Here is a 24,245-nt window from a genome sequence, read left to right on the forward strand (position 1 = left end):
AATAAGTGTGTGCATTTGATTTCTTTGTTATTGTAATTATGAAAAATTTTTTCAAATCTGTATTGGCCACTGCCCAAACCAATTTGTAAAATTTTTTGTGGGAAGCATGGGGGCTATGTAAGTAGGCTGTTTAGGTTTTTTTTATTGGTAACGCCACACTGTTGCTCCTGGGGTATCGGCGAGGACCATTCGCAACCGTCTCCATGAAGCTGGGCTACGGTCCCGCACACCGTTAGGCCGTCTTCCGCTCACGCCCCAATATCGTGCAGCCCGCCTCCAGTGGTGTCGCGACAGGCGTGAATGGAGGGACGAATGGAGACGTGTCGTCTTCAGCGATGAGAGTCGCTTCTGCCTTGGTGCCAATGATGGTCGTATGCGTGTTTGGCGCCGTGCAGGTGAGCGCCGCAATCAGGACTGCATACGACCGAGGCACACAGGGCCAACACCCGGCATCATGGTGTGGGGAGCGATCGCCTACACTGGCCGTACACCACTGGTGATCGTCGAGGGGACACTGAATAGTGCACGGTACATCCAAACCGTCATCGAACCCATCGTTCTACCATTCCTACACCGGCAAGGGAACTTGCTGTTCCAACAGGACAATGCACGTCCGCATGTATCCCGTGCCACCCAACGGTCTCTAGAAGGTGTAAGTCAACTACCCTGGCCAGCAAGATCTCCGGATCTGTCCCCCATTGAGCGTGTTTGGGAATGGATGAAGCGTCGTCTCACGCGGTCTGCACGTCCAGCACGAACGCTGGTCCAATTGAGGCGCCAGGTGGAAATGGCATGGCAAGCCGTTCCACAGGACTACATCCAGCATCTCTACGATCGTCTCCATGGGAGAATAGCAGCCTGCATTGCTGCGAAAGGTGGATATACACTGTACTAGTGCCGACATTGTGCATGCTCTGTTGCCTGTGTCTATGTGCCTGTGGTTCTGTCAGTGTGATCAAGTGATGTATCTGACCCCCGGAATGTGTCAATAAAGTTCCCCCTTCCTGGGACAATGAATTCACGGTGTTCTTATTTCAATTTCCAGGAGTGTATGATGATATCAAGGTAAATACATTGTTTGTTCTCTATTAATATCTTTCATTTGCTAACTATCCCTATCAGTAGTTATTGCCTTCCATAGTTTGAATCTTTTATTTAGCTGGCAGTAGTGGCGCTCGCTGTATTGCAATAGCTTGAGCAGCGAAGATTTTTGTGAGGTAAGTGATTTGTGAAAGGTATAGTTTAATGTTAGTCAGGGCCATTCTTTTGTAGGGAATTTTGAAAGTCAGATTGCGTTGCGCTAACAAAATATTGTGTGTCAGGTTAAGCACAGTCTTGTATAAATTGTTGAAAGGGGACGTTTCAAGCGTACTGCCTGGTGGTAAGACGAGCGTGGACAACGACTAGACCCGTATGGCTGTCAACTATGAAGCCTCCTCACTATATCACAGAACCTTGGAAATCTATTGATTTCCTGGCCAACATTTGGCAAGTACCGCTCACCACGGGTCTCCGCATACGAGCAAGGCCTTCACCTTGTGTCAGAGGATATCGGGACTCGTCCGTGAACAGCACGCTTCGCCAGTGTCGAAGTTGTGAGTTCGTATGGGAACGACAGAACTGAACGCGGGCTGCAAGATATTGCCCTGACAAACGGGACACCCTAACAGGACGTCTGGGTTGTAAGTCCTTTCTCGTAACGTGTTCATTACAATCTGATCGAACACAGCGGCCGCAGCGGCCCTCCAGAGACCGTCTTGCAGTGCTGGGGCGTTATCTGTACGACGCCACAACGCAGAGACTGCCAAATATCGGTCTTCACGGGGGGTTGTAATGTGTCAGCGACTTTGTCCAACTCGCCTTGTGTACTAAGCTGTCTCCCTGTAGCGTGTTCACAACCAGTAGATGACAGATGGAGAGATATTGACATGTGCAGCAGTATAACGTAAAGCCCGTCCTTCTTGGATCAAACAGACCGCCCTTGCAACTTGCACTGCATTACGATGTCGCAATGTATGTGCTTGGTCGAATGCAACTTCCACAAATGAGTACTGCCGTCTGTGTACCTCACTAGAAAATACGGGGACATCGGTATTCACTTCAATTAGAAGGGTCACCTGATACAGTGATGCATACCACAAACAATAGGTGAGGAATGATTTTAATTGTTGCGTGCATTGAAAGCGGAGATCTCAAGCCAAGCAATAAGACCACAGCTACCGCCGGTATCAAAAAAGATTTAACATACCGGCTTTGTCCTAATACTTTCGAACAGCGTAGTTAGCGCTATGGCGAGGTTGTATAGGTGCTGCATGCATGCAACGCACCTCATTAAGAGCAGCCGCTTTCGGTGTTACAAGGCTCTCTTTGTGCTACATTTGTATGTTGGATGCCAAGTGTGTTTGATGAACCCAACGATAAGAAGATAGCGTGACTGTATTTTGTATATTGGACGCCAAGAGCATTTGATGAATCCAGCGATGAGAAGAAAACGTGACTATGTTATGTGTGCAAGCCACAGTTCGATCTGAAGCTTCAGTGTTGCAGAGAATGGGATAAATTAACCACAAAGCTCTGTAACATTCTTTAATGATGTTTTGTCACAAATGATTTTGAAAGTGAAGTTCCATGTTGTAATTATCTTGTATTATCTATTACATTTCATGCCTCTGTTTTGAGTAGACTGTGAGATGCTTTTAATAAGATGAATAAGTAAAGGACGTAATAAACTGAAAAAAAAACCTGCATCCGAAGAGGCTTTTGAGGCTAAACAGTACCGACCGACCGCCGCGTCATCCTCAATCCAAAGGCGTCAATCGTTGCAGATATGTCTGGGGATGTATTCAATACACCGCTCTCCCTGCCATTATCAGTTTTCGTGCTTCTGCCCCACCAAGTAGCTCCTCAGGTAGCCTCACAAGGACCGAGTGCACCCCGCTTGCCAACAGCGCTCAGCGGACCAGGTGGTCACCCATCCGAGTGCTATCCAAGCCCGACAGCGCTTAACTTCGGTGATCCGACGGGAAAAAGGGCATACGAAGGCGTTACATAATGTGTTGCTACACACTGTACGAGGCGACCAGTTTGTTAAAGCTGCTGCAGTCTCGGGCGCTCGCTTATTACGTGCTGCTACAATCGCAGGACCGCCCGCCACTGTGCTAGTGCCTGGCGAACAAAGGACTGCGTAGCGTCGGGGCGGCGCGGGCCGGCGGCCAAGATGGCGCCGGCGCAGGTGCAGTCGTGACCGGTTACGAAACCGGGAGGCGCGGCTCGCCGCGGCGCGCCACGCCGCCTCGCCGGCGGCGTCGTCAGCGGTGAGGCGTCTCCGGCGCCGCATTCCGCTCGACGCCGACGCCGACGCCCGACGCCGGCCGCCGCTATGCCAGTCGTACGCCGCACCGGCAACACCGTCCTCGCAGTGGACCCTGTGGACGCCAGCGGCGTAAGTCACACCGCAGCTCCTCGCCGTTTTGCGCTTTCTCACCCTGGCTGGCGCTAATTATTATTCACAACGTATGAAAAGTATCGGAACGTTGTGCAGGGCTAGGATACAACGCACGGACAAGTGTCCTCGGAAAGAGTACAATCTCTGTGAGGTAACCAGACAACATCGCACTACAAGACGAGGAACTGACCTTTCAGTGACGTGTCATTTATCGGGTACTAAATTATCTGAGTCGTCAATTATGTGTAAATTCGTGAATGTTATTGTGGTCATGTTATGTTTTATAAGGTGTCTGTGGAATCTGTTTTGGTAGATTTGCCGACAAACACGTGCACCAATTGCTCCTTTTTTTTTATCTCCCTCTTTCTCTCCTTTCCGCGTTCGTCTCTCCTCTCCAACTCTCTCTCTCTCTCTATCTCTTCCCTGCACTCCGTCACCCCCCCCCCCCCCACACCCCGCAGACACACACATACACTCGCACCAAGGGATCCGCGTTTTTTATTACATACTATACTATAAAAAATAGTAGCACACACATACACAAACACAAGCTCGCACACAGTGAACTGAAGTTTACGTTGATCTGATATTCAGCATCATATACCATATCTTCTTCACACGTTTTTCTGGCTGGAATATCCACAACTGCTGATATCAATCATCAGTGATAAATGCCGGCCGGCCGCGGTGGTCTAGCGCTTCTAGGCGCTCAGTCCGGAATCGCGCGACTGCTACGGTCGCAGGTTCGAATCCTGCCTCGGGCATGGATGTGTGTGATGTTCTTAGGTTAGTTAGGTTTAAGTAGTTCTAAGTTCTAGCGGACTGATGACCACAGATGTTAAGCCCCATCGTGCTCAGAGCCATTTGAAACATTTTTGATAAAAGCCGCTACAGATGTAAATATTATTCGTTTCTAAAAAGGAAAGCACAACCTGGTTTCAACACTTGTGTTCCATCTTCAGGCATATCTGCAAAATCATAAATCAATAAAAACAATAATACGGACTCAAATTTTAAAGTGTGTGCAAGGTTTTCTTTTCTAAGAACCTCTGCTTAACTTTTCTTATCTTACCAATGTAGATAGATGCCTTAAATGATTTATAATTTTTCAGAGGGACCTGAAGATGGGACACAGGTTCGAAACAACTTCTTGTTTCCTTTTCAGAAATAAATAGTATTTACAATTGTAGAGCATTTTATCATTGATGATTATAAATTTTTTGCTCTTTCCAATACTTTATGCACACTAGAGGCAAAAAACTGAGGATATCTGTCCGTCATTAGGCACTGTAGTTTAAAAAAGATATATCTTGAAACTTCCTGGCAGATTAAAACTGTGTGCCCGACCGAGACTCGAGCTCGGGACCTTGGCCTTTCGCGGGCAAGTGCTCTACCATCTGAGCTACCGAAGCACGACTCACGCCCGCTACTCACAGCTTTACTTCTGCCAGTATCTCGTCTCCTACCTTCCAAACTTTACAGAAGCTCTCCTGCGAACATTGCAGAACTAGCACTCCTGAAAGAAAGGAGGGTTCGCAGCAGAGCTTCTGTAAAGTTTGGAAGGTAGGAGCCGAGATACTGGCAGAAATAAATCTGTGAGTACCGGGCGTGAGTCGTGCTTCGGTAGCTCAGATTGTAGAGCACTTGCCCGCGAAAGGCAAAGGTCCCGAGTTCGAGTCTCGGTCGGGCACACAGTTTTAATCTGCCAGGAAGTTTCATATCAGCGCACACTCCGCTGCAGAGTGAAAATCTCATTCTGAAGATATATCTTTTTTATCAGGAGTGCTAGCACTGCAATTTACAATTCCTGTGAAATTTGGAAAATATTAGAGGGTTAGTGGTGGAAACAAAGTCGTGAGGGCGGGTCGTGAGTCTCGTCTGAATAACTCAATCAATACAGCAGTTGTCCTCTTGTTTCGGGTTCGAGTCTTGGTGAGGCATACAGTTTCAATCAGCCAGGAAGAAATCATCGCAGCTAAAATTCATTCTGTAAGTAATCAAATTAATCAAACAAATTTCCGTTTTTGTTATAAACTCTATTGCAAAAAGCTAAACTCTTTCTCACAGAAGGCAAGTTACTATGGCGTGACAGTGGAAATGATAATCGTGGTATATTTTTCTTCACTTTGTTTGCTCTTCATTGGTTCAAATGCCTCTGAGCACTATGGGACTTAACAGCTATGATACTAAAATGTAAAAGTTTGGAAGAGCACAAGGGAAATTGTAGAAGAGGAGAAACGGAACGATCAGCTGTTGCGGAGCATACTTTCCAGCCAGGGAACCACAATATTCGTTTCGAGGAGACGCAAGTACTAGCGGCCACGAGCGGATACTACGAAAGGCTATACAGGGAGGCAATCGAAATCGCTAAACACCCAAATAATTTCAACCGAGAGGAGGAGGGCGTCAAATTAAACGGTATATGGATGCCGGTGTTAAAGAAGATGTGTACCACTCGTCCACTACTGGGTGATGGCAACGGCGATCGACGGCGACGGACAGCGGCCAATTGCACTGACGTTTGCAAAACACGTGACGTCACGCCGCGGCGCGGGGGCGCGCGGACACGGAATTTAGCGGCAGTCAGTAGCGAGCCAGTGTGTGTGTTGGACCTTCCATCAAGCTACGGACCCCCTTGAAGATGTCTCCCGCAGTCGGAGACGAAACGTTGGGAATCACCACAGAATTCATCAACCGACCACGGCATAACAGCCCGGATAATTATAATGGACATAATGGACAATTAACAGCTATGGTCATCAGTTCCCTAGAACTTAGAACTACTTAAACCTATCTAACCTAAGGACACCACACAACACCCAGTCATCACGAGGCAGAGAAATGCTCTTCATTACTTGAACTGATTTAATGTAATAGTTTCTTTCTTTCTGACCAAACAGTCTCTTCATGGTTGTCACACGTGTTGTAAGTACTTCAGTACCATATTTTCCAATATCTAGGCTTTGCACTACCATATAATTTTTCTTCTACGGTTGACATTATTTCAGTTTTGACCTTGGACGCTTGGGGCGTGTTCGTCTAATCTTTCCTTTGCTGCTGCAACCTTGTATGATTCTGTGTCCGACATAATAATATTTTTAAAACGGTTCTTGTTTATTCTTCAGTCTTAGTTGCACAATTTTTAAATACATGACATGTTTCGATCACTCTGGATTATGTCCAGATCGATGCAGTTGTATCAGCAGTCCGTCCTGCCTGTGTCAGAACCTCATATCAAGTATCCTGAAGATGATCCAGAATGATCGAAGCATGTCACGTATTTAAAAATGTGCAACTGATAACTAAAAATTAATGAGATCTGTTTTAAATATCAGCACAGTTGTTGCTCTCGCGGCAAATATGTTGGCTGTAGTGATAATAATATTTCTTCTGTTACATCTTCCTCGCTCTGGGTTTACAGTTGTTATCGTTTCTGCTGTTTTTAGTTCCTTTCAATTTCACTTTTTAATCAGTAACTGATATTTATGCTAATTGAGGTATCTGTTTGGTTTAACAGGACTCTGTTTCAGCTAGAAGACAAGTATCATTCACGTGTATTCTGCTTCTGTGCTAGTACCTTCATGTGTAACGCCTCTCCATCTTTGAAATTAAACGATCTGAATGGTAGAGTGTATTGTGACTTTACACCATTTTTTTTTAAATCTGTGGTTGCACAATCCATTTTTCTTGTTTTATTTCTCTCAACAGCATCTCTATGTTTTTGTTTCCATCTATATTCTCATCAAAATTTAAATCGTTTTACTCTGATTGGTAAATACAGTGACAGTAACAACAGAATGAAATCGACTCTTTTGATCGTGTAGCAGACGTGGGATTCAGATTTCAGCGGGAAGTGAATCAACGTCATAGCCAAAGAGTCAAAGGGGCTAATGACACGGGCTCTCCGACCAGGCTGCTTTCTACATTACAATGTACTGTTCCCCAACACGACACCCACCTCGCACGCAAGTTCACAATCGATCCAAACCCCCCTGCGGACTTTCCGTGTCATATTTATCGGCTGTCTGCTTTTAAATGTAAGAAACGACAGTGTTTATCCTTAATGTCACTCCTGATAAATTTACTATCGTGTTTTGCAACGGCTCTGACAAGTAGGCTAGTTCCTGAGGTACATCGTCCTAGCTATCGCTAAAGAACGTAAAATTGTGTAGATAACTGGCGAACTACCTTTTGTGTGGCCTAACAGAAACTGTAATTTCACCTTACGCAGTTAGAAAAGTGTGACAGGTACTTTGCACTTACTGTTTGTTGCATAGTAAAAAGTAAAATATGTACTGTTTTATGTCTTTATATGAAGTGACGAGTTCATCAGTTAGTTTCAAGTGTCTACATTTTTCCTGCTTGGCTGTCGGCAACAGTTTTCATCACATGCTAAACAGACTGCTGGTGTATGTCTTACTTGGTAGTTCGTTTAATTTTTACGGAACAATAAACGTTATTCGTTGCTGAGTTTGAGAATTAATAGCCAAGAGACGTTAATAGTTTCGTCTATTACCTCATATTTTCGGCTTAGTGATCCTGCTTATTATACAGGGTTAGTCACTAACTACTGCCACCTAGAATAACTCCAAAAGTATGATAGTAGATGAAAAGTTTGTGGGACAAATGTTGCATTGGACAACGGGGGCCACAATATGAGGTTGGTTTTTTGTTGCTATGTGGGGTCGTGTCAGGGATATGAAGGTCAACCTTTTTTTATGGCATGCTATATTTGGTACTTATTTTGTGATAGCGGCTATCGAGACGATTCCAATGATGTGTAACAGTATGGCCTTTGGAGGACAACGCAGGTGAAAAAGGTGGCATGAACGTCCACTTACAGGAGGTGTTCGAACTGATGACCATTAGTATCAGTGCAGTGCTGCGATCTTCTTATCATGGATCGAATGGTATCCCTTATCTCATCGGCACTTACCGAAGTACATGCTCTGACATTTCTCTCTCGTGTGTCGTGCAAATAGTAAATATTCGCAGAATACGGCGAATCCATCTAACGTGACATTGACATGTAAACACCATTCCACGGTTTCGCAATACAACGCTAATAGGAACGGTAAGACTAGTATCGTCGATTAAGGGAATATAAATGATGTATTCCTTCGAAGAACAAGTCGATATGCTTCTCATTTACGGAGAATGCCAACGAAATTAAGTGAGAGCTACAAACGTATACGCGGTTGTTCCAGAGACAGCGACTAACTCGACTTCAGATGATGTGGCAGTAAAAACTGCGATAGCCATGGTATTAAGGAGAGGCTGGACATGCACTCGAATTAATACGTGCACCAAGCAAGTTAAAGGGAAAATCAATTGTAACTCAATATTCACTGTAACAATTGTTGAGTCCGGAATAGCAAAATAATTGAAATTAAAATTACGAAACAAGACTACGGCTATGACAGGACTTTCACTTGATGACAAGGTTGCTAAAAATCACACGACGCTAACCTCAATTAAATCCTAGCACTAATGCGAGAATACTCACCATTCTGGCTGCCACCTCGGATCTCGGAGACCAACCGCACTCCCTCGGTCTCAGAAACAGGAATTCGCTTTTCACCACCACTCCCCGAATCAGAATCTTCTCTCGACAACTCTCCGGCACTGAAAGATCACTGCACCCCTCTCCAAATCCAAATTCTCTCTGTACTCTTTCCTTTCCCTGTCTCTGACTTCTCAACAAAGTAGTTTCGCCATAAGTCTGCACCAGCCAATCAAGACTCGTGCCTACTTGTTTCACCAAATGGAAGAGGGAAAATTATCCAAGATAACGCTCCTTTGGCAGGCCAATAAGAGCTCTGGTCTTGGCGTTAGCCTTTGAGACGTGAACAAATACTCGTTTCTACCCTTATCATCTTGCTCATTTTTCGATAGCATCTTAACTCTTCCCACGGTTTTGGTAAACTTTTGGCGTCGGTACGTGTGTCGGGGGAGAAACTTACTTCCTAATCAGCGGGTTGTCAATATTCGACTGGCTCCAGTGTGTCGACTGGGAGGTGGGGAGTCGGGGGGAAGGATTAGGTGTCTTCAGTTTCTGAGTTGTCGTTTCTGGGTGGAGCCATCTAGTCTGCAAGGGACATGTCTTCACTGTTAATCAGAGAAGTGTCCCGTTCGGTGCATATCGGCGAGAAGGTACCATGATGAACCCCTTCTGGGCTCGTTAAGTGACCGCTCTGGGCGGTCCTGCACTGTTTGAGAGATATAAAGAGGGCTGCATTGTCGGAAAGGGCTTGGAGCTCTGCCATCCTAAAATTACTGCATACCACCAAAAACTGTTATTTCAATAAGATCTAAGTTTCTTATTCCTTGACCTGTTAAGAGAAGCATGAAAATGTCTATCTAATTTCCATTTAAAGGAGCTAATTATGAGTATGGATGCTATATTGTTAATGGCGAGCGATCTTAATCGACTTCTAATCACAGCAGACGAATACCAGCATCTTCCCATATTCCTTTTAAAATCTACCTCTTTGTCGTCTGTTGTCAGTTTGGATTTCCATATTAGTTGGATTAGGAATGAGATGAGGATTGTGGACGCAGATTATTATTTAACAAAAATGTAAGCCTAAAGTAAACAGTAACACGCTTAACTGAATTTTACACATAATCAGAGCAGTTTATTTATTTATCGTGTCAGAAGCAAACTAAAACAATATTAGATACATTACTACATATATACATACATTATGGTTTGTAAATTAAACTAGTCAAGAATGAAATAAATGACTAGACACAGATTGTGTTGTCAAACATAAGGCAATTTTAATCTATACAGTGGATGCCCAAAAATTTGCAACGTCCAGTGCACTTTGTGTAGCGTTTACGAGGTCCTCCATGGTGCACACAGTTGGAGGCAATGTGCATTGTAGTAGATGTGTTGATGTCTGCACGGCAGCTCCGCAGTCACACTGGAGAGAGTCCACCTGGAAGCCCCACCTCTCCAGATTACTCTTGGATCTTGTGACAGAAGAACGCAGGCGGTTGAGTGATTTCCATGTGGACCATTTCTCTGTGTGGCCTGGGGGAAGAACTTGTTGCGGGATCAGCCACTCCTCCAGATGCTGGCATCTGACCTGCCATCTCTTCTCCCGGTGTTGATGTCTAGTGTCAGCGAGTGACCTCTGTTACTGTTCCTTTACAGGATGTAGAATAATGACCGATACCAGTCACAACAGAAGGCGGTATTCGGTTTCGGGCTTGTGCCCATCATCATCTGGTTTACATACATGTTTCAACGCTCAATCTTGCAGATCACTTTTTAAATAAAAAACCAGATACTACGTTAATGACTAAATAGATCCAATTGAGGCACGTGCAAGTTGCAAAGCAACAAGTGTTGTAAGTTATTGTAGTATTTATATACAGCTGAAGTATCCAAGTCGTTTTCACATCACATTCATCACAGCTTTGACAAAAATATCTCAATTTTTTACTCATTAAATGTTTTTTAAACTTCAGGGTAAATACTGGTTTTCCTTGTTATGTCTTTGATACAGCACAAGTTAGTACTGCAGATGCACATACGCTCACAACATATAACGTGTACATATAGGGAAATAGACGTTGTTGTCTAATACCTTAGATCTAAGAACTTCAGATATAATACATGTACAGAGATGTAACTGATATTACAGATTATGAAAATGAAATTTTTACACTGACTATTTGTCTTGTTGCAGTGACTGAGATGCTGTTGTAGCTTACTGTTAGCGCTGAAGGATATTTGAATACCATTGTTAGGACAGAGGTTAGCATTTTCGTAGGAAATTTTTCCGATAAAGGGGATGCAAACAAATGTCTGCATTAGTTCTTGTGAACATGATTTAGGAGGTGTGCCTCGTTTCTTTGCGATTTTGTTGTTAAGTTTATCATTTACATCTGGGCCGTATCCATTCCTATGAGCAATTCCTTTGATAGTGTTCTGCACTGGGTGACAGGATGTGTTGTTTATGACAACACCACTGGTGGTGGATTTTCGGTAAATTTGGAAGACACGTCTGTTATTTACATTAGAGACTGTAGGATCAAGAAAGTTGAGTTATTTATCTAATTGATGACCTACAGTGAAGTTAATGTCGTTATGCACTCTACTGACAATATTTGCAAGTTTTTCGGTCTCGTCAGTTGTACCATCACACAAGTTAATGGTATCATCAACATACCTTTTGTAATAAATTACTTTAGCTTTATAAAGATGTAATTGATAACAACAAGATCAAAAAGGAACAATGCACATCTCCTAACCCAGACGCACAAGAACAAATACACACATTTGCTCGCATCCCCTTTAGCAGAAAAATTTCATAATAAATTGCTAACCTCTTTCGTAACAACGGTATTCAAATATCCTTCAGCACTTACAATAAGCAACAATAGCACATCATTCATTGCAGAAAGACAGACAGCCAATGTATCAGCAAATCAGTTATTTACAAATTTTTATGTGACAATTTCGTACAGTTATACATTGGCCAGAGAGGAAGGAGTTTCACTATAAGGCACTGGGAACACATGGACGCCTTAGAGCTATAAAACTTGGATAAATCCGCTTTACCGGGAACACATGGATGCTTTAGAGATAAATAACTCTGATAAATACATTTTTGCAACAGATCTGAAAGAACATGGCCACTCAGCCGTAACTATTAAAGACAACCTGCATATAGTACACAGTGCGAGCAAAGGGAAGAAAAAGAATGTTCCTGAAGAGCTTGAAATTTGCATTCATACCACGAACTCTCCACACCTCACTCTCACCAAACAAGTAGACCTGGCAAACAAGTCACTTACACACATCTTTAATGAAATTTTTAAAAAGTAAAACTGTTGAACATTATCTGCCACAAATAGTAACAAAAGTTAATAATTGTGACAAAGTTATATAATTTTCCATTAGCCATTCTATATATTATATGTAAGCGGGGTTCTATAATCACGTGACAATTTCATTTTCATACTCTGTAACATCTGTTATGTTTTTGTATGTGTAACATCTGTGAACTTCTTAGACCTAAGGACTTCGACCGTTACCCTTGTTTTCCTAGGTAAGAATGGTGGGAGCTGTGAATGTATGTACTTCTAAAGTTACTAACATCTACTGTATCAAAGGCATGACCTGGAAGGACCAATATTTACCCTGAATGGTAATATACATTTAATGAGTAAAACGCTGAGATATTTTTGTCAAGAATGTGATGAATTTCACGTGTATACGACATGGATACTCCAGCTGTATGTAAATACTGTAATACCTTACAACATTGAAACATATAATTGCATGTTGAACACCTGAAGATGGGCACAAGTCAGAAACCGGTCGTGCATTAAGTGAAGCCACCCTATACTGTGACTGGTATTGGTTGTGAACGTCCAGTATACTGGAATGGGTGTGTGTCAGGAACTTCTGTATGCGCTGTTACTGTTCGTTTGCACGGTTTTGACTAAGTTTTTACATTTTCTGAAGTACCATTTTGACTACCTTATGACGATTTGAAAATGGGTCTCGGCCCGAAACTAGTCATGGAGTGAATAAAAAAGTGAAATTTGCTACTTTGGACTGGTTTTTCGGTGTACTCGTGTCGGTTATTACTCTATACCCATTAGGGTATTTTCGAGAGGTTTGTAATATTCACAATCACTTAGGAAGTGGAAAAGCAAAGAACAATTTAGAAAAGGAAAAAGATGTGAGAGGGAACTGACAGATGTCTCTCAATGTTGTCATTGATGCCATGGATGTATTGCCAAAACAGTCAACCATTAATTCAGGGGCATTTGTGAAGGCTCGAAGCAATCCAACATTCTCGGCCAGACAAGAATCCAAAAGAATTGCTGCTCCAAAAAGCCTATGCACCAGTCTCACAAACACGAGAAACTGTAGTCAAATATCCTACAGCCAAGACATGGCACCCATGCCTTCCATCTGTTTGAGCCATTTAAGGGCACTCTACGTGGTACACGGTTTAAAGATAATGAGAACGTAATTCCTGCACTGTAAACATGGCTACGAGCACAAGGCAGGAGTTGTTACCAACGGAATACATAGTCTTGCCCAACGTTGGCTTAGGTTCATAGCACGTGGTGGTGACTATGTGTGTAACTGTTTAGTGAGAGAGTAAGTGTTTAGTGAGAGACCCTCGTATAAAGAGACTCAGCTCCATCCTCTCGGCATCAGTGCCTGACCATGATGACAACGATTTAATACACTCTTGTGTCGTCCTTAGATAGCAAACAGACGACAGCGGCTGGTACCTGTTGGCCGGATTTTACTAAGTAGGTCTGTACATCTTTTTGGTGACTGTCTTACCGTGCCGGCCCGTGTGACCGAGCGGTTCTAGGCGCTTCTGTCTGTAACAGCGCGACTGCTACGGTCGCAGGTTCGAATGCTGCCTCGAGCATGGACGTGTGTAATGTCTTTCGGTTAGTTAGGTTTAAGTAGTTCTAAGTTCTGCGGGACTGATGACCTCAGATGTTAAGTCCCATAGTGCTCAGAGCCATTTGAACCATTTGTCGCCGGCCGGTGTGGCCGTGCGGTTATAGGCGCTTCAGTCTGGAACCGCGTGACCGCTACGGTCGCAGGTTCGAATCCTGCCTCGGGCATGGATGTGTGTGATGTCCTTAGTTTAGTTAGGTTTACGTAGTTCTAAGTTCTAGGGGACTGATGACCACAGATGTTAAGTCCCATAGTGCTCAGAGCCATTTGAACCAACCATTTGTCTTACCGTCTCCAGGAAAAAAAATCTTGGTTCATATCTCCTATTCACTTTTCGTTACAGTCACGACGTGGAGATTCAATACACTGATTCGATCTAAGTGAATTCCTATGACAGACGTGTGGTAGCTCGCCTCAGAGCGTTACCTTGAACTGCTGCAATATTTTCACATAACAGATAGATGCTCAAGTTCTTCATAAAACCAGAGAACTAGTTCCGTAACTGCGTATTTATAAATATTGTTAATTAAATAATTATTGACATAACTTTTCTCCTTTGGGATGGATACTCCTTGCCTTCTTGCCGTTTTTACTGGCTTTTGAGGAACTACATACAGTCATGTATGCGCGCAATAGAGGAAGGAAATGTCTTAAGGTGATACGTGACAGATAAATATTTAATTGCAGTATAATGACATATGGTACCTAAAGACAGTAAATGTGACAACAATCCGGTTCCAACATTAAAAGGATTGCTTTGAGTTTCATGAAGTCTCTATACAGTTAACTGACTGAGATGGAATGTGATGTTCCACATATTAAAATGTTGTTCCATGATGACTACAGGGACCGAGATTGGTAACTGTTGTTTACACGACTTATGTTGACACCTTGACGTGTCTCGTGTTCTGCCAGATATTAGTGTTTCGTTGTCTTCATGAGGTGTTATCTGAGACTAAGAGTCGTGTGGCATGGGTCCAATATTCATACCTACTGCCTTTCCCCTTCCTGATTGCCTCAAGCTCACCGTCTCAGGTCTGCGACTGTTCACGTACGCTGATATGTCGGTTCTCAAAGGAATTTTTTCAACAGACTCTGCATGCTGCACCACATCTCCTTTGTCCTCTTACTCAGTTGTATACTATGTCTATAACGATCAGAACTTCACCATGCAAGGGTGTCCTAGTGCCATCGCTTGACTGTTGGTGTGATAATATTTGAACGTTGCCTATACCGACACTACTTTCTCTTGAGAAATTTACACGAGATCAGCTTTCTTATGCTTGCCCTTACCGAAAACTTCGGGCGATTTTTATTCTTTACAGCCTTCTTAATAATGACGATAAACAGTTCCACTTAGGCCTGATGTTTCAAAATTTTGGCTTCAGTATTTTGTATTAACATTTACCGCACCTACCAGGTTATCATTTTCACCATTTCAAAAATAAAAAAATAAAAAAATAAGGGGGGGGGACACTAGCACTCACAGCTGGTCAGCTCTTTTCCTTATCCTCCCTTTGATGTATCTGTCGCTTACAAAGTTGCTTAAAAAGGATCACATTATGCTATCAACAACTCGCTATATCAGTCACTGTACCATTTTACGTTCATCTCAGTCTATTGCCCGTTTTATTTATAAGCTGCAAACTTTAACACAATTCTTCAACTGGTGCACTTTCAAAAATGTCCATGCCTCGGTTGTTATCTTTATATCGGTCTGTTCTCTCCAGCTTACCCCGTAAGTTCTTTAAGCCACATCTACAGTCAACAAACTGCAGAAATTCCTTTTTTCCTATAAAAAATTATGTTTGCTTACATGGCACACAAAACTCGTCTGCCAACCTTATCTTGACACCAGACATACATTCAACAACAAAAACACAAAATAAAAACTCGCCAATTTGTAGATAAAGGAAGAAAACAGAGCAAAGAGCAGAACAGAACAAGGAAAAGAACTGTTCTACACAGCCCAAGTGTGTGCAGTCACCCAGTTGTGAAGCTTCCCAAACTCAAGGTAACACTCTATCCTTTTCTATTTAATACACCTTTTTGAATCCAACTCACCGCTCATCTGCATTTGACCTCCTTGTCTCTCAATTTTAATACCATACAAATTACTTATCTGTTCTACTTTTCTTCAGTGCAGCGACAACCATCGCAGTAATGAAGTTCTGAAATGTACAAAAATTGTTCTTTACATCTTACAAAGAGAATCACAAGATGTGTTTAACCTACCCATCCCTTCAGCAGACAAGTATGTAAAACAAGTTTACAGAAATAATTATATATTAAATCACCACCTACACTCATATCAGCTCTAAGATGTGAAACTATTAAGAATGGATCTGCCATCTCGAAGTTATTAAATTACAAAGGAAGCAGCACTTTTTGCTTGATAACTTTGGGCTGTTTTTCGGTCGCTCCATAAATTTTGATGCCTGACGGTGTCATTAATACCACTCCTCTTTGCTTGGAAATGCATCAGAATATTTAAGTAACACGCTAGCTTTTACTTAACCGTTGTGTATTAATATTTTCGAATCGATACAACAGGGCTGAAGTTAATACTAGTTGGCACTGGATCATCTTCAGGCAATAAATCTACAATCACTCTTCTGAGATCAAAATCTTGCTTAATGAGAAATTTTCAGTTTGTGACCTCCGCAGGATTCAACACTGAAACCCCTTAAGCTTCCTGTCGGGAAGCTACATGTCCCATATGCACTATGGCTCACACTACTCTTTGTATCTGTCTAAAAGAGGTGCTACGTTATTAACTAGTCTGAAGGGCAGTTTCCATTCGAATTTCATCCCAAATGGAAATCATTGTATATTATCACTTTCCTCTGTAGACACTTCTGTATACTTCAGTTGTTCAAAAATGGTTCAAATGGCTCTAAGCACTATGGGACTTATCATCTGAGGTCATCAGCCCCTTAGACCTCGAACTACTTAAACTTAAATAACCTAAGAAAAACACACACATAAATGCCCGAGGCAGGATTCGAACCTGCGACCGTAGCAGCAGCGCGGTTCCGGACTGAAGCGCCTAGAACCGCTCGGCCACAGCGGCCGGCTTCTATTTTTCTGTCATATTAAGTTCCAAGGCTGAACCCTTACGTACAGTCTCGACCATACCTTTTTCCCAAGTCCTTTTTCACTATGCAAAGCTGCCACTGGAAAAATGCTAAATAGGTCACTTACGGGGCTCCAGAAAGGCTCAAAATCATGAAAAGTTCAATTTTTACTTTTTTGCGTTTTCTGAATCTGCAGACTATTACCTTTTAATAGATATATAATTTATTCAATTCCGAAGACTACAACTATTTTTAAATTTTTTTTGAAATGTGTTCTACATGGGCGTGACCCACTGTGGCGCTGTTAAACTGTTGTCAAATGGTGTTATTATTAACGTCCGTGTTCATCAGGTACATTTTAGTGATGTGAGATAAAGTATGTGTTGTGGCTAACCTGTGATGGATCAATATACATCGCTGGTGTGATTGTCGATTGTTTCATGTTTATTTACTCTGTCGTTATCTCGAAAATATTCGTAATTAATTCTGTTTCTTGAGTCTCTGTTTTGTTGAAGTATAATAATGAGTAAAAGTAAAGTTATTAGAAATCCTGTGAAGGCTTTTAAGAAAAGGAGAAATGTTGGAAAGCCAAAGGTATGTGTTATTACTGTAAACAATAAAGACGATGACCAAGTGAGTGAACCTAACCTCTCAAGTACACCTGCCCATAGCAGTCAAAGTGGGAAAGAAAATACTTCACAGAAGAAGCTTGGTTCAATGAGTGAAAACTATGAATGTTTTATGGGCGAATCGGATGTGAATGAAATATTTGATATGTCGGTTCTCAAAGGCATTTTTTCAAACTGTGTAAGATGTATTAATTGTAGTGAAGTTGGTCTGGAACTCTCCATAATAAAGCACGTAGGACTTGCTAGTGAAATACAACTGAAATGTGATAAGTGTTCATACATGACGACCTTTTGGAACAGTGTTGCAGTAACTGCAACTGAAGAAAATGGTAGCAAAATCTACGAACACAACATTAGATTTGTTTATTCCTTGCGTTCAGTTGGTAAGGGTGCTACTGCAGGTGCAATTTTCTGTGGCATCATGAATCTTCCAACTCCCCCAACCAAGTTTACGACCATAATAAATTAATAGGGTCTAAAGTATAAGATGTCTGTATAGAATCTATGAAGAACGCTGTGGAAGAGGCAGTAATGGAAAATAATGGTAACAGAGATTTGACTGCAGCGTTCGATGGTACCTGGCATAAACGGGGACACACATCTCTTCATGGTGTAGTATCTGCCACCAGTATGTATACAGGGAAAGTTTTAGATGTAGCAGTAATATCAAAGTATTGTAGATGTCCACAAACATATAAAGGTACACATGAAAATAATTGCAAAGCTAACTATAGTGGCAGTAGTGGAGGAATGGAAGTGGCTGGTGTTGCCAGTATATTCCAGCGTTCTGAGGCGTGTGATAAAGTGCGATATGTTAATTACCTTGGTGATGGTGATTTTAAAAGTTTCAAACATGTTCAAGGACTGAAGCCCTATGGTGATGATGTTGTAGTGCAGAAATTTGAGTGTATTGGACACGTACAGAAGCGAATGGGAACAAAACTTCGGCGACTGAAAGCTTCGTACAAAAAACAAAAACTCAGTGATGGTAAAGGGTTGGATGGGAAGGGAAGGTTAACTGACAGTGTAATTGACAAAATACAGAACTATTATGGAATGGCTATTAGGCAAAATACACAAAGTGTCGACGAAATGACGAAGGCTGTTTGGGCTCTTTTTTTTTCATACTTCTTCAACCGATGAAAATCCCCAACATAGCTTGTGTCCCAAAGAAGAAGACGGTGTAAATATAACAAAGGATTGCTAACTGGTGAAGTGTACACTCATAAGCATAGTCTGCCTCATGCAATAATGGAGGTGATAAAACCTATTTTCAGAGACTTAGCAGCACCTGAACTGTTGCAAAAGTGTATTCACAGAAAAACTCAAAACCCCAATGAAAGTGTAAATAGTGTTATATGGTCGAGAATCCCCAAGACTGTATTTGTTGGAATAGAAACACTTCACTTTGGTGTGTATGATGCTGTTGCGACTTTCAATTATGGCAACATTGTAAGGTGCAAGGTATTTAGAAATATGGGAATGAAGATAGGTTCTAACATGGTACGAGCGATGCTTGCTTTAGACAAGGAACGCCTTCGGGCTGCAGACAGGGCTGTAAAGAGTCTAGAAATACAAGCAAGAGTAAACAGGAGGAGGAACAAGAGGAAGCTGGAGCAGGAGTTTGCAGAGGATGAAGATAATCCATCCTATGGACCTGGAATGCACTAAAAAGTTAATCCAATCTTTGTCGCTCGATTCCCAAAACTTTTATTTTCCCATACTAATTACATGTTTTCTAAGGATCTTCCAGACATATTTGTTTCAAACTTTCAGTAAATGTTACACAGTACCTTCTGCATAATTTAACACAGCCTTTTTCCAAAAAACTGTACATTTTTGAATATATAAATAAAAAATTGCAAAAAAATGTTGTGAATTTTCATTACAATTGAAAAAAATCATCTTTAATAACTGAACTAAAATTTCGTAAAATCCCTGTGTTAAGTTGTAGCCCATATTCCAATAAATAATCTGTAAAAAGTTCAACTTCCTACCTCAAATACTTTGTGAGGAAAGATGTAATTTATAAGCGTTATTTTAACATTGCAAGTATAGGGCGTTCCGGAGCCCCTTAAACATCACCAGCTAGTGACTGTATAACTTTAATTTTATGTGTTTTGGGAATTTATAAAACTGAAGTCATTCATTTACCAGGTGATGATGATTTATTAAGTGACTTGTTCATCATTTTTGCAGTAGTGTTCCAATTATACAATAAGGTCACACGCTTCCTGAACGACTTTTTGCTGCGTCTCCAAGCAAAGCTATCACATTTGGTAACTACGTGCTCTTCCAGTGACGTTCTGTCATACTGTTTTTTTTTTTCATGTTTGCTGAAAACATTACAGTCCTAAAATATCGTCCACTTTCATCTCGTCAAAAATTATTTTGTGTCTGGAATTGCTATGAAGGGTGTCATTCTGAACTGCACACACATGTGGAGCTCAAATAATTCATCGCCAACGTCAGTGTTGTCAACATGGGCCATGGGTGGGTCACTCATACCATTGTAGCCCCGCCACTGGCATCGAAGATAAATCATGGCGCTAGTTTTCCAGTAGCTTTCAAATCTGAGTTCTCATCTTTTAAATTTGACGTTGGTACTCCAGTCGATCCTGTACTGAGACGCTATTTAGTTTAATGGCTCAGGAGGATTATGCTGGTTGCATAATCTCACACCTCAAAGTGAATTGTATTATGTTGCACATTACATGAGTTTGGCCACCCACCTTGTCCATACATTGTATGCACTGGCATACCATTATCTTAACTTCGTTGTACCTTCATGCAGCAGCGTGCACGTGTAGACATTCCATACATTCTAAAAATCTCACATAGTTTTTGTAATTATCTTGCAGTGCTGCAGTTAACTCTCAATGAATTTGAAAAGGCAGCATTCGTTCAGTGCCAGATAGTTCTGTGCCCGTTCAAGCACCAGTTTATTTAATGTTTTTCCAACAGTACTCCCAAAAAACCTTTCATTGTGCCTTTCTGAGTGGTATTTTTCTCCAATCCTAAAATTATGTAATAGATCTCTTGGAATTTCTGGCACTGAAAATCCCTTCAAAATGTTATTGTGAAATTATTTTAGATTAATGCAAGTATTTGAAATTTCGTTCACTACGCGAACTGTATGCCCTTTCAGATGTGCAACTGTAAAAGAAATTTCTTCCTCTGTCAATTAAGGTGCCAGCAGCACCATAAACTGTCCCCAATTCGTGGTCTAGTGGCTAGCGTTGTTCCCTGTGGATCACGGGGTCCCGGGTTCGATTCCCGGCCGGGTTGGGGATTTTCTCTGCCCGGGAACTGGGTGTTTGTGTAGTCCTTATCATTTCATCATCTTCATTATTTGTGAGAGCATCTAGACGGAATTGTGATAAAAATGGATTGTGTAAGAATTGGGGCTTTGTATGGACGCTGATGACTGCGCAGTTGAGCACCCCACAAACCAAACATCATCATCATCATCATCACCATAAACTCCTGGATGTACAACTTCATGGTGCACTTTAACTTGCACGTCAAAGTAACTGATCATACACCATTTAGTAAATTTTGCATCAGCAGAGTCGGCTGGCGAAAGGTGTACTGCATATTGCGACAGCTCTGGAATTTCTTGATCGCTTTTGACTAATCTCTTCCCAACAACAGTACTGTGTGCCAGCTGTATACATTGAAATGACTCGCACGCTTTTCACACAGTGTCCAGTATACGATTTGCTTCTTCTACATGTTCACTAAAACTAGTACAAACCTCCTGCATAACAGTAGCTCTTCTACACATTGCTTCCTCATCAGCAGGTTGCCGTTGCCGCTACCTGTTGAATGAAGATGTGATAGTAGTTTACATTGATTGCAACTTTTTCGCGAGTTGTAACTCGGACCTCTTCGCACATATTTCACGAAATTTGAACACAGAACTGAGTTCCTTCACTTTCGAATTAACATGTTCACGCTGTTGTATTATGTATGGGAAAACTAATATTCAATGTGTTCCACTTCCAATTTCAAGTTAGAAATTTCAGTAGAAGCGTGTTCTCACCCATTCTTAATCTCCATATTCAGACGTGAATTTAGATTAGCATTGTCCTTCTGCACTTCAGACTTTAAATTACTTACAGTTTGAAATTAAAGACGATATCAAAACATTGTTCCCATTGGGTTTGACCTCCAGAGACAGTTTTCCTGCTGTAAATTCTGTCAATAGGCATGTGTCAACAGAACCATCAGGTGCTCAAGCAGTCAGCTCGAATACGACCGATTCTCTTGTCACTTGATCTATTGGATATCACACTCGAATATCCTGCAGCAGTTTCATCTTCATACTCAGCACTAGCAGAATACATAATTGGAGGGAACATTTCATTACTCGTCCGCAGCTCGTGGTCTCGCGGTAGCGTTCTCGCTTCCCGAGCACGGGGTTCCGGGTTCGATTCCCGGCGGGGTCAGGGATTTTCTCTGCCTCGTGATGACTGGGTGTTGTGTGTTGTCCTCAGGTTAGGTAGGTTTAAGTAGTTCTAAGTTCTAGGGGACTGATGACCATAGCTGTTAAGTCCCATAGTGCTCAGAGCCATTTGAACCATATTTCATTACTGATGACCACCACATGAACTTTATCCAGACCAATATTATCTCTCACGTCTCTGTATGCCGAAGAACCTAAGGGATCCTTGGAGTTTTACAACAGTGCCCAGCAGCTGTCAACATATGTTTCGACTTAGCTTTCAGGCTGTCGCTCACCAAGTAGCTTTCCGTAGCGCCGACATTAGCTGTGATCGCGTTGGTGAGGTACTCCCCCCAATTCCAGAGCGTGGCCCGTGTGCCACATATTCCAGCTGGTCTCACCCCACCGACAGGTTAATGGCCACCCATCGTTCTTATCGACTCTCGGTGAGAGTGAACGGACGGTTGTAAAATGCTCACGCTTTCTGGCATTTAAAAGGACTATCTACGATCTGAACATGTTATTCTTGATGTTGTTTTCTAAAACCTCTTCCAGGAGTATGTGGAGAAGAGGGCACAAAAACCTTTTCCCTCGATATTTCTATAGCAGTACTCAGACAGTTTCCTGGTTGATGCACCAACTGGAACCTGTTTCGCCTTCTACATTTGCATTTGTGCGTCGAATTTTAACAGAGAGGTGAATCAGTCAAAAATAGACTTCTCTGTCAAGAAAACTCTGTTACTGTAGCTGGCGCAATAAATGCACACAAAACTAATATTACTATGGACTTACCAGACGCTTCCTGCAACTTGGTCCAGATCAGCTCCGCCACAGCCTGTTAAATCCTACCTGTCTTACCTGGTCTGCACTGCTGCTGATGTTGCATTCCAACTGGTGGCACACAAACATCAGGCAGAGATTAAAAGAGAGGCCAGGAATGAGGTCGGAGGACCATCAAATAAGCAAACAACGCGTCTGATACCAACAGACTATATTGTCGAGACCCTGTGTCCTCTAATAAGATTTGTGAACATCAGCAACCACTTCAAAGCGAGATAAATATTCACTGCTCCGGAATTCACGGAGCCTTAACAGAATCCACCAAGTAGAAAAGCAACTGGAATCACTCAATAGACGAAAGTCCACTGGACCTGGCGGGATACCAATTCGATTCTACACAGAGTACGCGAAAGAACTTGCCCCCCTTCTAACAGCCGTGTACCGCAAGTCTCTAGGGGAACGGAGGGTTCCAAATGATTGGAAAAGAGCACAGGTAGTCCCAGTCTTCAAGAAGGGTCGTCGAGCAGATGCGCAAAACTATAGACCTATATCTCTGACGTCGATCTGTTGTAGAATTTTAGAACATGTTTTTTGCTCGAGTATCATGTCGTTTTTGGAAACACAGAATCTTCTATGTAGGAATCAACATGGATTCCGGAAACAGCGATTGTGTGAGACCCAACTCGCTTTATTTGTTCATGAGACGCAGAAAATATTAGATACAGGCTCCCAGGTAGATGCTATTTTTCTTGACTTCCGGAAGGCGTTCGATACAGTTCCGCACTGTCGCCTGATAAACAAAGTAAGAGCCTACGGAATATCAGACCAGCTGTGTGGCTGGATTGAAGAGTTTTTAGCAAACAGAACACAGCATGTTGTTACCAATGGAGAGACGTCTACAGACGTTAAAGTAACCTCTGGCGTGCCACAGGGGAGTGTTATGGGACCATTGCTTTTCACAATATATATAAATGACCTAGTAGATAGTGTCGGAAGTTCCATGCGGCTTTTCGCGGATGATGCTGTAGTATACAGAGAAGTTGCAGTATTAGAAAATTGTAGCGAAATGCAGGAAGATCTGCAGCGGATAGGCACTTGGTGCAGGGAGTGGCAACTGTCCCTTAACATAGACAAATGTAATGTATTGCGAATACATAGAAAGAAGGATCCTTTATTGTATGATTATATGATAGCGGAACAAACACTGGTAGCAGTTACTTCTGTAAAATATCTTGGAGTATGCGTGCGGAACGATTTGAAGTGGAATGATCATATAAAATTAATTGTTGGTAAGGCGGGTACCAGGTTCAGATTCATTGGGAGAGTGCTTAGAAAATGTAGTCCATCAACAAAGGAGGTGGCTTACAAAACACTCGTTCGACCTATACTTGCTCATCAGTGTGGGATCCGTACCAGA

At 42.2% G+C, this 24,245-nt stretch overlaps 1 protein-coding gene across 1 annotated transcript in view; it reads left to right on the forward strand.

Annotated features, from left to right (window-relative positions):
- Positions 1–3,369: 3,369 nt before the first annotated feature.
- The window catches only part of LOC126481214 (band 7 protein AGAP004871), a 552,309-nt gene continuing 531,433 nt past the window's right edge, over positions 3,370–24,245 (forward strand). The window contains exon 1 of the mRNA XM_050104815.1: positions 3,370–3,442. Within this exon, the coding sequence (XP_049960772.1) occupies positions 3,380–3,442 (63 nt within the window). The 5' untranslated portion in view covers positions 3,370–3,379. The remainder of the gene's footprint in view (positions 3,443–24,245) is intronic.

The sequence above is a fragment of the Schistocerca serialis genome, chromosome 5, assembly GCF_023864345.2.
Source record: "Schistocerca serialis cubense isolate TAMUIC-IGC-003099 chromosome 5, iqSchSeri2.2, whole genome shotgun sequence".
Lineage (NCBI taxonomy): Eukaryota > Metazoa > Arthropoda > Insecta > Orthoptera > Acrididae > Schistocerca > Schistocerca serialis.